Here is a 15,583-nt window from a genome sequence, read left to right on the forward strand (position 1 = left end):
AAGTAACAAACGGAAGTGTGCATTTTTTCCCTTCCCTGCCACTCCCACTCTACTCTGAGCACATGCCAGCCTCTCCCTCTGTACACACAGATGCTCTGGCTTTGGCATGAACCTGGCATGTGCCAGCACGTGTCTCTTCCTGCCACCGGCTGGTGTGTTCACATTTCCGTGCAAGTGCACCAAGCCTCTGCCTAGCGCATCCTCAGCAGCCAGCCTTTCTGGTATATGGCGGCCCCAGGCCTTTTAACTCAAACCCCAGTGGGCAGTTGTCCAGGTTTACTGTTTCTCGGCCTGACCGCTGTCCTCTCATGGAGCCCTCTTGTCCCTCTCTCAGAGCACTGGCCAGGCCCAGGCTGAGCGAGAGGTGGGGTATCTCGGCCCACAGGCCTGTGCCCATCATGTTCTTGTTGGTTCTGCCAAAGTGGCCTCCACCAGGCTGCCCAGCTCTCGATCCTGTTGATGGTATGAGTGAGCCCTTCCCCACGCCCAGTGACCCTGGTTATCAGCATGGGAACCATAGCCTGTATGCCAGCGAACGTCTGGGGTGGTCACTGCCATCAGCCTGGGTTGGAATGGTTCCCACCTGGACTCCCATGACTGGCCTGTTTGCTAGGAGGTGGTGGGGCTGTGCTTCCCCCATCAGCAGGCAGCTGGGGGAGAGGCCTCTGTGGAGCCCCTCCTCCCCACTGGGAGGCATTGGAGGTCATGAGACACACGGCAGGGGTAGGTGTATCATGAAGCGCCAGTCCTCCCTGCCGGGAATCACGCAGGCCGACCAGGAGGCCGAGCCGTGGGGCCAAGACATGCCTGTCCCACCAGGTGTGGCCTCTGCTGCCCTGTGGGGTGCAGATCTCTAGGTCAGCTCCACGCGGCCCCGGACCCAGGATTCCGTAGGCGCCCTCCTGGCTCTGCACTGGGCTCATGGGGTGACACAGATCGTGTTGGCACCACACCTCCCACTCGACCGGCGTTTGCTCCACACTAGGCACTGGGTATCCGTTGCCCGTTGGCTCCTCATGCACACAGTATCCACGAGAGGGGCAGGTGTTAGCAGTGGCTCCCAAGGCTAGACTGGTGGGACCTGGGCCTGGGGTTGCCTGGCAAGGAAGCAGCAGGGCCCCCAGTCAAACCCGGCATCGACCTGGAGTGGTGTGCAGCTTCGGCGTCATTCTGTAAACAGTGCTGTTTCGTAATGCGGCCCCACCTAGGGGGCCTAGTCGCACAGTGATGGGCCCCCATGCAACTGTGACGGGATCTGCTCAGGAATATAACCCCTCAGGCGGCCTTTTAAAACCACGCTTTCTTCCCGAGTATCTGCCAAGTTCCACTTAAGGTAGAAAGAGACGCTTTTGCAGGATCTCAGGGTGAAGTCCCCTTGGCGCAGGCTCCAGGTCTCGTTCCTGAGTTTCCTGGCTGTGCAGCTGCTGGCCAGGCAAGTGCTTGTGTGTCTCCCAGCAGCATCCAGTGTCCCAACTCCCCTTTAACCGTCTGGGGCTGACGGCATCTCCCCCACTCCCGCCCCCAGGACCTGCAGGCACAGGACCGCGCCCACCGCATCGGGCAGCAGAATGAGGTGCGGGTGCTCCGCCTGTGCACGGTCAACAGCGTGGAGGAGAAGATCCTGGCCGCGGCCAAGTACAAGCTCAACGTGGACCAGAAGGTGATCCAGGCCGGCATGTTTGACCAGAAGTCCTCCAGCCACGAGCGGCGCGCCTTCCTGCAGGCCATCCTGGAGCACGAGGAGCAGGACGAGGTGAGCGCAGCACTGGCCCCGACCCCCTCCCTGGCGTGAGTGGTGGACGCATGAGCGGCTTTCGTTTTTGTTTTTTTTACCTTTTTTTGCACTTTTTCTTTTTCTTTTTTTGTTTTTTTTTTGCATCCCTTTGGAGTAAAGGGAGTGTGGGCTGAAAGGAAAGACGATGAGTATACTTGCTTTTTCTTTGAAGTGGTTTTTTTTTTATTATTATTATTATTAAAAAAAAAAAAAAAAAACAACTGCTGGTGAAAGACGCCGGATTGATAGCCCTGGAGACTGAAGTCCTCTATCTATCCACAGAGCAGACACTGCAGCACGGGCAGCGGCAGTGCCAGCTTCGCCCACACTGCCCCTCCGCCAGCGGGCGTCAACCCCGACTCGGAGGAGCCACCTCTAAAGGTGAGCGGGGTAGTTCAGTCTCCACGCCCATTCAATCCTCGGCTTCTCGGCTGAGACGGCCAGCAGAGGGCCCTGACCCCACGGAGCGTGCGTGTGCGTGTGCGTGTGTGCCTCATCGCTGCCGCGTGGGTCCCCATCCACCGCAGCCGGACCAGGGACCGCCAGCTCCGCTCCCACGGACCGCCGCCGCTCGCCTCCGAGCCCGGCCGCCGCCGCCGCCCACCCCGGCCTCCCCGCAGCCGGACTAAACGTGTGACGTCTTGTAGGAAGAAGACGAGGTGCCTGACGACGAGACGGTGAACCAGATGATAGCCCGGCACGAGGAGGAGTTCGACCTGTTCATGGTGAGCGCCGCGGGCACTGGCTATCCCACCTGCACGGACCGTGGGCCGTGGGGCTCACATGCCCCTCCCTGCCGACACCCAGCAGACCGAGTGGTCTCTGACATCGGCGTCCCCAGACTACTGAAGCCGGGGGCAGCCCTTCGAGTGGGCTGCAGACAGCACCTAACTGACCCCTCTTTGTCCCGTGGTCTCCTAAGGTCTCCTAAGCGTGTCATAGGGATGGCAGGATACCCGGGCACACCCAGTCCTGCTGGTGCCTGTTGTCCTTGAGGCTCTCTCCCTTTCAGAGGGCATCATACTGTCCCGGGCCGAAGAGCTGAATCGGGCCTCGGTCTCGGATCTCCCTCGCCCTTCATGGGTGTGGAATCCAGGGCGTCCTTGGCCTCAGCGGGCCTGTGCCTCCCACTGAGGCTGTCCATGGAACCACCATCCCATTTCAGCCCTGCTTCTGTCACCTCCACGTCCTTCCCAGTTCTCTCTGCCCCACAGCAGAGTCCCAGCCAGGGTCTGACCTGAGAGCTCAGCCAGTTTGGCCACCACAAAACCCAGCTACCATGTAACTGGGTCCCCAGGCAGGGCGCCCCGCGTGTGCCTGCCGGCCGTCCCTGCGCTAACGCTTCCTTGGCCCCACACCCCATAGCGCATGGACCTGGACCGCCGGCGTGAGGAGGCCCGCAATCCCAAGCGGAAGCCGCGGCTCATGGAGGAGGACGAGCTCCCCTCGTGGATAATCAAGGACGATGCCGAGGTGGAGCGGCTGACCTGTGAGGAGGAGGAGGAGAAGATGTTCGGCCGTGGCTCCCGTCACCGCAAGGAGGTGGACTACAGTGACTCGCTGACTGAGAAGCAGTGGCTCAAGGTACATGCTGGAGAGGGCCGTGAGAGGGGCTCAGGCAGCACAGGTTTGGCTGCCGGGTTAGGGGCCTTCATCCAAACCCTGGGCAGCGCCCTTTAGCCATTCTCAACACGAACGGCAGCAACCCTTCACACACGGCTCAGGTTCACTCAGTTCCTCCTGTTGAAACGGTGGCAGGCACACCTTTGAGGCTTCCGAGCCGCTCAGAATGCACTGCTGGGTGGAGCTGGCCATTCGTGTGTCAGGTTAAAGAAAACTTGGTGACCTCGGCAGGGGGCTGGCCAGAGGACCCAGAGCTAGACTAGGGATGTCACAACTCCCTGTAAGATCATTGGGAGTGCTAATGGGGTCAGGTGCCCTGATCAGGGTGCATCATCCCTGGGAGCTGCAGGGAGGAGGGAGCCAGCACCCTGCCCGGCCCCCCGGAACCCCCCAGCCCCCAGCCCTCGGCTCCCAGGGCCCAGCACTGAGGTCAGCATCTGGGTTACCATGACACATCAGACCCCACCCCTACCCCAGAGCTCTGAGTGTAAAGGTGACGATTGAGAGTCCAACCCTCAAATTGTTGTCCCTGAAACAGTACTTGCAGAAGGCAGGTGGCGGCTTTTGGCTACGCCCTGCTGATTGTCACACCCTGGAATGAGCAGCTGCACCCCAGGCCTCTGATCACACACCCCGAGGTTCCTCTTGATTAACTGTGGTCGCGGCACTTCTGGGCTGTGAGGCCGGGTGGCCCTGATCCTCTCCTGAGACCTCAGAACACCCGAGATTTGCAAGCTCACCCACTGAGCTATGCACCAGAGGGAGCTGTTGAAGCATGCCAAGCAAGAAACCAGCAAAACTCAGATGAGGCAGCTAGGGTGTCCTGTCCCCAGCCCTCAGCTCAGGGCTCTGAGAGGCAGAACAGAACCTCTGACATTAGCCCAGCCATAGACCTTACAGCTCCTGTGGGACCTCTGCCAGCCCTGCATTGCTAAGGCAGTGGGTGCCCTTGAAAAGGGCTTCCCAGGTGGCTCAGTGGTAAAGAATCCCTCTGCAATGCAGGCAACACAGGTTAGATTCCTAGGTCGGAAAGATCCCCTGGAGGAGGAGATGGTAACCCACTCCTGTATTCTTGCCTGGAAAATCCCATGGACAGAGGAGCCTGGAGGGCTGCAGTCCATGGGGTTGGAAAGCACTGGACGTGACTGAGCACACATGCACACCTTTTAAAAAAAAAACTGCCCACTTGTGTATAATAATAATTTATGCACATTTCTTTCTCTGCATTTTTTGAGGAATAACTTACATACCACGGAATTCGCCCACTTAAGATGCACAATTGAGTGGTTTTGGTGTGTTCACAGAGTTGTGACACTGTCATCACAAGGGAAGTGAAGACCTTTCTCCTCTCAGAGAAACCCTTTCCTCTCCAGCTGTCTTCCCAGCCCATTAAATCCTCTGAATGGCTTTTTGTCAACAAAAATTTTGACTATTCAGGACATGGTCCATGTGTAAGATCATGGAATACATGATCCTTTGATGTCAGGCTTCTTTCACTTAGGAAAATGTTTTCCAGGTACATATAGATTCTCGCGCACATCAAGAGTTCGTTCTTTTTATGGCTGAAGGATAGCCCATTATGTGGGTATACAGTACAACATTTGTGTATCTAGTCATCAGTGGGTAGACATCATTGGGGTTGTTTCTGTTTTTCGGCTGTTATGAATAATACACTGAGTATTTGTGTATACAAATATCATGGACGCATGTTTTGATTTCTCGGGTGGATGCCAAGGAGTGGATCATAGGGTCATTCTCTGTTTAACCTTTGAAGGGACAAAACCCTTTTCCGAAGCGGGTGAACCATTTTACACTCCTGCCAGCAGCACAGAGGGTTTCGGGTTCTCCACATCCTCACGGATGACTTGTTTTTTGGCTTTGGCTGTGCCAGGCGGCATGTAGGATCTTAGTTCCCTGCCTGGGGATCAAACCGGCACCCCTGCATTTGAAGCTCAGAGTCTTAACTGCTGGACTGCCAGGGAGGTCCTGTTTGCCTCTTTGATTCCAGCCATTCTAGTGGGTGTGCAGCGGTATCTGTGGTTTTGAACTGCATTTCCAGGGGGCTTGTGGTGTCAGGCCCCTTTTCATGTGCTCGTTGGCCATGTGTAGATCTTCTTTAAAAGCCTATTATCAGACATATAATTTGCAAATATTCTTTCTTGTTCTGTGGGATGGTTTTTGTTTTTGTTTTTCACTATCTTGACGGTGTCCTCTGTAGCACAAAAATATAAATTCTGATGAAGTCAAATTTGTTTTTCTCTTTTAGTCTTGGTATCATGTTTAAGAGTCAGTCCCTTGCCAAATTGAAGGTCACAGAGATTTACCCCTGTGTTTTCTTTCAAGCCTTTTAGAGTGTCAGTTCTTACATTTAGGTCCATGATCCTTTCCGAATTAACTTTTGCCTATGGCATGGGGTCAAGGTCCAGATCCATGCTTTTGCACGTGGCCTCTGGTCATCCCAGCACGGTTGTTGGAAAGACTATTCTTTCCCCTTGGATAACATCCTTTTTTTTCAGTAGTTCATAGTCGGTAAAATTTGTGTTAATAAAAAAGAGATTTACCCAAAACAGCACCCCTCGGTCTTAGCTGTGGGTGTGAAATTGGCACCGCTTCTGTGGCAGCCACTGCGCCCTGTATGCACACAGGCCCTTCAGAACGTGCCTGCCTCTTTCCCCACTGTGCTGACCCACATGTCTTGGGTGTAGGACCGGAGGCTCCAGTATTGGATGCCAGAGCCTCCTGTAACAGTGATCTCAGATGCAGTGACTTTAACACAACAGGAATTCAACTTCTCACAGTTCCACAGGCTGAAAGTCTGAAATCTAGGCATCAGCAGGGCTGTGTTCTGTCTCCAGGCTCCTTCCTTGCCTCTTCCAGCTTGTGGTGGCCCCAGCATTCCTTGGCTTGTGGCCACGTCTCTCCCGTCTCTGCCTCCATCTTCACATGGATGTCCCCAGGGTCTCTCTGTATGCCCTTTTCTGTCTCCTAGAGTCTGGTCCACCCTAACAGAGGATGGTCTCATCTCAGTCCTTGAGTTATTATGTGTGCAAAGATCCTGTTATCCCGTAAGATGGCACTCTGAGGTTCCAGGTAGATACAGAGTAGAGGGCACACGCTTCAGCCTTCTGCATGCCTGCCCCTGGGCCAGCCTACTCTCAGGCCCTCCTGCCTGCTCTGTGCCCCTGTGCTATTCCTTTAGCCTGGGTACCTCCTCCCACCGCCCCCCAGCCCCCAGGTCTGCTGACGTGCCCCACCCCGGGGAGCACTTCCCACCCCCGACCAGGACACATCAGCTGCCGCACCCTCAGAGCACCACTCACCCTCCCCATGGCAGTCAGCACACTTGTCACCACGTTTGTGGGGGGTGTGACTGTCTCCCCTCCACAGGGGGCAGTGGTCAGTGCCTGGCCCCAGTGCCTGGCCCCTACCTGCCCACAGTTGCAGCAAGTCACTGAGATGAGGAGCCAGTGCCTCCCCTCCTTTTGGCTCCAGGCCCCCCTCCCATTTCTGACTCCAGGCTCCCCTGGACACCTGGCTTCCTCTCACTGGGTGTTCAGATTAGTTACTACTTTGAGAATTCATCTTTGGGAACTATTTTAAAATGAGCATTCATATTCACGTCCTTCAACTCGGCAGTTTCACTTCCAGGAATCTATCTGAAAGACAGACAGATGTCTGGTCATGGCATTACTTAAAAACAGCCCACCCCCTCACCCCACCCTACCCTAAGTTGGAAAGAACCTAAATTGCCCAAGAACAGAGGTTCAATTAAGGCCTGCTGTGCGAGAAAACACTTAATAGACATTAAAAATTGTGCTGCAGAAAAACGAGAGGAAGTGTGTCTAGGACAACTTAGTGAGCAGAACGACGGGTCGAGGTGTGGTCTGGGCTCTATCCCACTGCCGCCTTGGTTGTGCAGACAGGTGGAGTGTGGTCCACCTGTGGGAACGTTCCTGATACCATTGAACTGCACACCTGACAGTGTTTGAAGCACTTGATTCTGTGGGATGTGGGTCTTAGCACAATTGTTTAACAACATGGCAGGTCAGGGGCACAGTGTTGACCAGGTCACCTCCCGGTGGAGGGCTGACAGGCACCCACTCTTTGCGGCTCTGCACCATGAGACTGTGACTCTTCAACTTATCACAGATGCCGTATGTCCGTGAAGGACAGGGTTGGGGAGGCAGAGTTTTCCCCCGCTGGGCCCACAGGTCTGCGCGCGGCCTCTGCTTGTCGACCTCGGTGCTGGCTGTCCTATTTTTACCACTATTGACCCTGAAGGCCATCGAGGAGGGCACGCTGGAGGAGATCGAAGAGGAGGTCCGGCAGAAGAAATCGTCACGGAAGCGCAAGCGAGACAGCGACGCCGGCCCCTCCACCCCGACCACCAGCACCCGCAGCCGCGATAAGGACGACGAGAGCAAGAAGCAGAAGAAGCGCGGCCGGCCACCTGCTGAGAAGCTCTCCCCTAACCCGCCCAACCTCACCAAGAAGATGAAGAAGATCGTGGATGCCGTGATCAAGTACAAGGACAGGTAAGTGGGGGCTCCGGGGGGGCCCTGTGAGCCCGCTGCCTCCAGGGCAGTCACTCCACAAGCTCTGATTGGTTCTCCGTCTCAAGAGTCTCTGACCTCATGGGACATGATGTTCACGTCCTGGAAGACGGGAGACAGTGTCAGTCGTGATGAGAGGGCAGGAAGGTGACCTTTGAGAGGAGCCCCAAGGAGGGCAGGTCTGGGGCCAGTGCTCCAGGAGGGGCCCCACTGTGGGGTGAGTGGAGGACAAGGGTGTCTGCTGTGATGGAGGCCGATCACGTGTTCAGTGGACCGTGGTGAGGAGGCTCCTGTGGCTGGAGCAGAGAGCCAGTGGGTCTCCTGTAGACACCTGCCCCTACGCTCGTGCCCTCTTCCCACCTGCTGTAGTCTCCCTGGGCCATCGCAGGTCAGCCGCTTGTTGAGAAGACATAGACCTGGGTCCCTGCCCTCAGAGAGATACCAAGTAGAAGACTGTGTGCTTTCTGCTTCAGTGAGGGTCCTGAGTGGATCAGGAGCTCTCCTTAAGAGAGGGGCTTTTCCTGGTGGTCAAGCAGTTAAGGCTCTGTGCTACCTTGCAGGGGACACGGGTTCAATCCCTGGTCAGGGAACTAAGATCCCACATGCTATGTAGTGTGGGCTAGGGAAAAAAAAAAAAAAAGGATAGAAAAGGCAGAAAAAGAAAACCATGGCTCTCTCACAGCCCTCCCAGGAGATGCGTGCGTGTTCTGCCCACCAGGGCAGGTTGTGTGCAGGTGCGCAGGGCAGCCAGGGTCGTCCTTCAGCCCCCCAGTGTCTGTTCCGCTTCCTGCTGCATCCGGGTCGATAAGGCTGTCCCCATGGCAGGATTTATAGGCTTGAATTTATAGCAATGCTTAGCAGTTAGTCACAAGCAATGTGGGGGGAATTAATCTGTGGGAGGGAATAGTGTGAAGGTGTGAGCCCAGGGGGCATCCCTTGGAGACACTGTTAGTGTGAATTTTGGAGCGAGTAGTGACTGTTATAGAACCCAAATAAAGGATGCAATTTGTGCTAAGAATTTTCTGTCGTAAGAAGAGAAACAATGGATGAAGTGGAGAAGAGGCAGATTCAAGTTCAACTGCTGGGCCTAAAAATGTATAATCTGTGTCATTGTTGAGAACAAAATATCAAACTCATTTGGACACTTCACCTCTGAGGCAGATTCCACAAAGAAAAAGAAATGTAGAGCAGCAATTATTCAAAATATGCAGTGTACCAAAATCCAGTGAAAATGACAGACCCTGGTGTTTTCTTCCTAATAATATTCTTCCAAAAGAACCTTGTTAGAATCGAGAAAACAAAGACCCTTGGAGGTCAGTGGGGAAGGATGGGTTTTTCTGAACGTCATGCAGATTGCTAGCATATCCAGACACAGAAGATGAACCTTGACCTCTCCCTTCCCTGCACACATGTATTAATTTTAAATGGATGATAGACAAATGTGATGTAAATGAGCTGTATTTCAGTAAAGGTTTTTTTTTTAATGTGAAAAGAACAACTTGGGAGAAAATCTTCATGGCCTGGAAGGAGGCTAGACTTCTTCAGGAAGTCAGAAACGCCACTAGCAGTAGAAGACTCTTAAGTGAGACTTCACTAAAGTTAAAAACGTCTGTGCATCAGAAGACACCCTCTTAACAGATGGGGAAAGTTGTTACAGACTGGGAAAGGAAAATCAGATTTTAAACAGGCGTAAAGGGACTTCCATGATGGTCTGTGGTTAAGACCTTGTGCTCGCTCCCAATGCAGGGAGCACAGGTATGATCCCAGGTGGGGAAACTGTAAGATTCTATGTGCCATATGGAGTGACCTTAAATAAAAATAAAATGGGCAGGGACTTCCTGGTGGTCGAGTGATCAAGAATCTGCCTGCCAGTGCACGGGACGTGGGTTGGATCCCTGGTCCGGTAAGATGTCACCTGCCACGGAGTGGCTAAGCTGGCGTGGCCCAGCTGCCAGTCCTACACTGTCGAGCCTGCGCTCTGCAACGAGAGGCCACCACAGTGAGAAGCCTAAGCACCCCAGCTGGAGAGTGGAGGAAGCCCGTGCATAGCACTGAAGACCCAGCACAGCCAGAGGTTTGAAAATAAACAAAACGGGCAAAAGGCGTGAACAGACACCTTCCAGAAGAGGATGGCTTGATGACCAGTCAGCATATGAAAAGGTGTTCTGATCACTGCACAAACGTCATGACCACAAGGAAACGTACGAGTGGATGGGAGTGATGTGCCCCCTCATGTGCCCCAGAACGTGGAGCTCCAGGACCTCACACGCTGCCCATGGGCGCACCGGGCTCTGGGCATTGTCTCCCAGAGCTGGACACACTGACTGCACTTCTGACGTGGCCACTCCAGTCCTAGTGCTGAGCGCACACGCCCACCAGAAGACACGCACAGGTGCGTCCATGGCAGCTCTGATCACAGCTGCCCTAAAGGAAACAGCCCAGCGTCCACCCCCGGGAGAACATGTCCACGGTGGCCCAATGGAGAGCAGAATTCAGCCAAGCACAGAAACAGCCAGCGTCGGCTCCCTGGAAGAATCTTACAGATGCTTTGTTGAGGGAGAGAAGCCAAACACTGACAAGTACACGTTCTGCGCTTCCAGTTACAGGAAGTTCAGAGGCTGATCACTGGTGATGGGTGTGGATCAGTGCTTACTTCCGGTGGGGGGACTTGACAGAGAAGAGGCACTAGGCCCTCTGGGACTTTGGAATCTGGGTCTGCACTTGAAAACCTTTACTAGGGGTACACCTCAGATGTATATACTTCCCCATAGCAGGCTACATCTCGGTTACAAAAAAAACCACAGGGCTTCCCTGGTGGTCCACTGGCTAAGAGGACCAGTGCAGGGGGCCCGGGTTCCACGCCTGCTCAGAGAACTAGGTCCCACATGCGGCAGCTAAGAGTTCACATTGCACAACTAAAGACCCCGCCTGGCGCAACGAAGACCTGGTGCAGCCAAGCAAATCAGTAAATAGACACTTGGAACCAGCATCTTACTGACAAGACCCTGGATATGTTCAAACCAAAGACAAGATATGTCAGCTGTCAGCCCACCTGCTGTCATCCTGTGACTTAGAGAAAAATCCATCTGAGCATCGTGTTTCGCCATCGGGACACAAGAGAAAGTGGCTCCCCCAGCTGCTGGGAACCGCCATTCTCCTGGCCTGTGTGAAATGGGTGGTAAATTGGTCTGGCATGGTGCAGGGAACCCTCGTCAAGACTAGTCTTTAGAACACAGAGATCCTGTTAGGGATTCTGCTATCCAGCCTGCCGAGAAACCCAGCTGCAATCACAGAGCTGAGCTCCCAGGCCTGTTGGACCCACACAGTGGTGCCTCCATTGAGGGTTGGAAAGGTGGCTGACATCTAACCTCATGTCCTCCTGGAATAGGCGGCCACGCTAGATTGGGCATGCCTGCTAAATCGCTTCAGTCAGTCCACCTCGTGTCCGACTCTGTGCGACCCCACGGACTGTAGCCCACCAGGCTCCTCTGTTTGTGGGATTTTTCAGGCAAGAACACTGCAGTGGGTTGCCATTTCCTTCTCCAACACTAGACTGGGAACTCTCCGTTAAGCTGGGGGAACTGCAGAGCAGTTACAAGAAGGACCGCGAATAAGACCATTCCAGGAAGTCCGCCCGCACTCCAGCTTTGAGATGAGTTTGGTTCTTGACTGGAGCTGGGCCTTCCACTTGCTGGGTTGCTGGTGGCCGCACAGGAAGAGATCAGACGAGGCACACAGTTGCTTCAGAGATGACGTGTGGGAACAAGCTGACATTTCTGATGTTCTCAGCAGACAGTTTGAAGTCCCGGGGAAAACCTCAGTGCGGTTCGTGCAGCTGTAGGATTAGGCCCTGCCCTGTCTCTTCTGACCACAGCTGCAGAGTCCAGGGTCTCCAGGTTCATCCTCAGACTCGATGATCCCCTGGAAGGACTCTCAGAACATTCTGAAAGCTGGTGTGCTCAGGGTGATGGTTTTTTACAGCGAAAGGACACAGGTTAGAACCAGCCGAAGGGAGAGGCATAGGGAGCAGCATCCTTCTGTGGCGTTGCAGGCAGCACCAACGTTGCTGGCAACATTACAGGAGGATGCACACGGAGCATTACCAGCCCGCATGCCTTGCTGTCTGGGAACTCGGTCACATAGACATGACTGAGCACCCACGTGGCTGCCTGGTCTCCACCCCCTATGGTTGAGCTGATGCCGTGTGACCCCACACCTCTGCCTAGAATCACATTCATAGACTCTGTGCCCAAGGCCCCCAATTAAAGAAAGTCACCCCCGTCCCCCGTCCTGCCCAGGCAGGACATTCAAGGGCCGAGAGATGGCCTCCCAGCAGCTGAGGACAAAGGCCAGACCTTTCTTTGGGCCAGGTTATAATCTCTGTGATGCACCTGTCACCTACCTGGAAGGTTCTGAGGGACTGACCAGTGTGCCACACCAAGGAGAATAGACATAGAAATCGGAGGCAACCTAACGCACTTTTTTGTCTCAGACTTCCGACCACTCCTTCCCAGAAGGAAAAGTAAAACTTTGGGCTTAAAGATCCCATTTCACTTCCAGAACCCTGTGATTAGCTAAGCACTGTACTTGAGTTAAACGTGGATCTGAAGGAGAGACTGTTACAGCTTGATTCTTCTGGCTACCACAGAATGGTCACCAGACATTATCAGTAACTGGCTTCCATGGAGGGAGCCTGCCTTGCTGAGCCGGGCTCATGGAGCTGCCGTTCCAGCCCCTGGTGGTCATGGAGGCTCGATGCGGTCTCTCCAGAGAGAAGTGGCTGGGCCCGCCCTGAGCTGCCACTGATCAGCACCACTCCAAAGTTCGCTTTCAAGTGTTGATTTCAAGATCGCCCCACAGTTATGTCCAAATACCCATGCAGTCATGGTTGCTTGCACCTTCGCATCTATATCCTTGTCTGCATGCAGGTAATGTCCTGATTTGGAACCTTTTGCTCCCTTCATGTGTGTTCAGACTTAGGGCTGCCACACCCACCCTTCCCCAGTTCCCTGCCGCCCATCCATGTGCCCTGCGAGTAGCACGCCCTGGAGTTGTACGGCTTCTGACATTGGCATGTGCGGCTTCTGGCATTGGCAGCTACAACCCCCTGCTATGTCAGGATGAGGATGCACATCCCAGGACTTCACTGGTGGTCAGTGGCTAAGACTGTGCTCCCAGTGCAGGGGGCCTGGGTTCGATACATGGTCAGGGAACTAGATCCCACATGCCGTAAGTAAGAGTTCACATGCCACAGCTGAAGATCCTGAGTGCTGCAGCTAAAACCTGGAGCAGCCAAATAAATGAATAAGTAAATATATTTTTTAAATGATTAAGATGGTAAATTTAAAAGAAAGAAAATGCACCACCCGCTATGGGTTCACTATGGGAAAATGCTTGAAGAATCTGCAGTTGACCAGTCCTGGCCTGGGCAGCCCTGGAGGCCAAGCCTGCGTGCAGGGCCTCTCAGGGCACCTTCTTCTTGGTGCTTGGAAACCTGAAAACTACACAGAGGAGCCATCTGTTAAATAGCCATGAGTGAAACCAGAATTAATTAAGTTGGAAATAGAGATTTCCACTTTAAGCACGCAAATAAGTTAGGCTCCGGGGTCTGGCCAGGGACTGTGTGTGGTGCCAGCTGCTGTCTTCTCCCCCGACCCTTCGCAGGGAGGCAGCTGCTGGTGGCCAGAACATTTGGGCGCTGTCTCCAGATGCCAGTCAGCGGTCATGTGTCCCAGGGCCATGGCGCCTTTGGGACGGCTTCAGAGAAGTGCATCTTCTAGAAGGCCCTTCCTTCTTCAGGGTTCAGCCTCCTTAGGACCCCACAGAACCCCCTCTGTGCCCAACTGGCTGGGGTGTAGAGCTAGACTGTTAGCAGCTCCAGGGCAGAGCTGTGGCTGCTGTAAAATCTGCATGGATGGTGGAGGCATGTCGGCACCAGGTGTCCTGAATTTGCTCACGGAGCCGAGGTTGTGCAAGAGAACATCTTTGTTTTTAGGAGATTCTCAGAAGTTATTCCCAGAGGGTTCAGAAAGCTGGTGATGTGTACAGGTGCCCAGGCTAAGCCTCCCAGAGCTGAGCTCCACTGGGTGGGGACCCAGAGGGCCCAGGTCCCCTTCTCCTGTCTTCTTACCAAGGACCCTGGAAAAACTGTAGGGGTCTGTAGATCTAGGGTCCATTACAAGATCCAGGGCTCCCCTGGTGCCTCAGTGGTTAAGAATCTGCCTGCTAATGCAGGAGTCATGGATTTGATCCCTGGTTCGGGGAGTTCCCACATCCCTCTTGAGCAACTAAACGCGCTCACCGTGACTGCTGACCCTGTGTTCCAGAGCCCATGTGCTGCAGCTGCTGAAGCCTGCAAACCCTAGGGCCCATACTCCACAAAAAGAGCAGCCACCGCAATGAGAAGCCCAAGCCCCGCAACTGGAGAATAGCCCCTGCTTGTCACAACTAGGGAAAAGCGTGCCCACCCACAAAGACCCAGCATAGCCAAAAATAAATACAATTATTTTTTTTTTAAAGGCACCAGAGTTCCCCTTGGGTGATGAAGGGCCCCATGGCATGCACCATGGCAGCTTCACCCGGGTCTGGGGCCCACTGCCCAGACCCTCTTGGCATTTGCCCTCTGCCCTTGGAGGCGGAGGGCAAATGCCTTGATTAGAATAAAAAAGCAGATACCTCTCCGGGGGAAAGGTTGTGCCTTGATTCATAAGAAAAACCAGGGCAGAGTCACAAGGCCCGGGCAGGTTGTTGAGCCGAAACCTTCTGTAGGAGAGGATGCCCCAGTTGGCTCCAGTCCCCTCAACATGGGCCTCTGGGGAGAAGAGAGCGGACGACAGTAGGCGGTCTTGGAGCCCTTTCCTGAGCGGGCAGGGAGGCCTCAGGCTTCTCCTGCCTCAGCCTGTGGCAGGCCACACTGGCCCTCTGTCAGGAGCCCAAGCTTGGGTCCTCCAGGGGCAGGAGGCAGGCCTCCACCTGCAGGGCCAGGTCTGGGGTCAGCGTCATCTGCCTGGCACCCAGTCTCCAGCCTGGCATGGGAGGCGCCCGGGTGAGATGTTGTGAGAAAGAGTGCTGATTGCTATCATCCAACCCCAGGCCAGTCAGCGTGGGCATGGGCCTGGCTGTTAGCCAAGTGGGGCTCCAGACCACAAGAAGGTTAACTTGGGTGGCCTTCTTGAGCCAGAATGAGATTCTGAGCCTGCCACAGACTCTGCTAGAAGAAGCTCCAGCTGCCCAGTGTGTCAGGCCAGTTCCACCCCCAGGCTTCACTCTGCTGGTGATTGCTGTGGTCTAGACAGATGCTTACTCCTTGGAAGGAAAGTTATGACCAACCTAGATAGCATATTCAAAAACAGAGACATTACTTTGCCAACAAAGGTCCGTCTAGTCAAGGCTATGGTTTTTCTAGTGGTCATGTATGGATGTGAGAGTTGGACTGTGAAGAAGGCTGAGTGCCGAAGAATTGATGCTTTTGAACTGTGGTGTTGGAGAAGACTCTTGAGAAGTCCCTTGGACTGCAAGGAGATCCAACCAGTCCATTCTAAAGGACATCAGCCCTGGGTGATCTTTGGAAGGAATGATGCTAAAGCTGAAACTCCAGTACTTTGGCCACCTCATGCGAAGAGTTGACTCATTG

The 15,583-nt window shown here is 54.3% G+C and overlaps 1 protein-coding gene across 13 annotated transcripts in view; it reads left to right on the plus strand.

Moving 5' to 3' along the window:
* SMARCA4 (SWI/SNF related BAF chromatin remodeling complex subunit ATPase 4) overlaps nucleotides 1-15,583 on the plus strand; it is a 90,190-nt gene that overhangs the window by 61,106 nt on the left and 13,501 nt on the right. For 4 of the 13 annotated variants that reach the window (XM_086409374.1, XM_086409376.1, XM_086409373.1 and 1 more), the window contains exons 26-29: nucleotides 1,526-1,753; nucleotides 2,422-2,499; nucleotides 3,140-3,358; nucleotides 7,679-7,932. In XM_086409374.1, coding sequence (XP_086265500.1) covers nucleotides 1,526-1,753; nucleotides 2,422-2,499; nucleotides 3,140-3,358; nucleotides 7,679-7,932 — 779 coding nt within the window. Of the gene's footprint in view, nucleotides 1-1,525; nucleotides 1,754-2,056; nucleotides 2,156-2,421; nucleotides 2,500-3,139; nucleotides 3,359-7,668; nucleotides 7,933-15,583 lie in introns of all 13 variants that reach the window. The other 9 variants (XM_086409368.1, XM_086409366.1, XM_086409367.1 and 6 more) reach the window with 3 other exon arrangements.

The sequence above is a fragment of the Bos grunniens genome, chromosome 7 (assembly GCF_055505025.1).
Source record: "Bos grunniens cultivar Pamir isolate PY7600 chromosome 7, Bosgru_T2T1.0, whole genome shotgun sequence".
Lineage (NCBI taxonomy): Eukaryota > Metazoa > Chordata > Mammalia > Artiodactyla > Bovidae > Bos > Bos grunniens.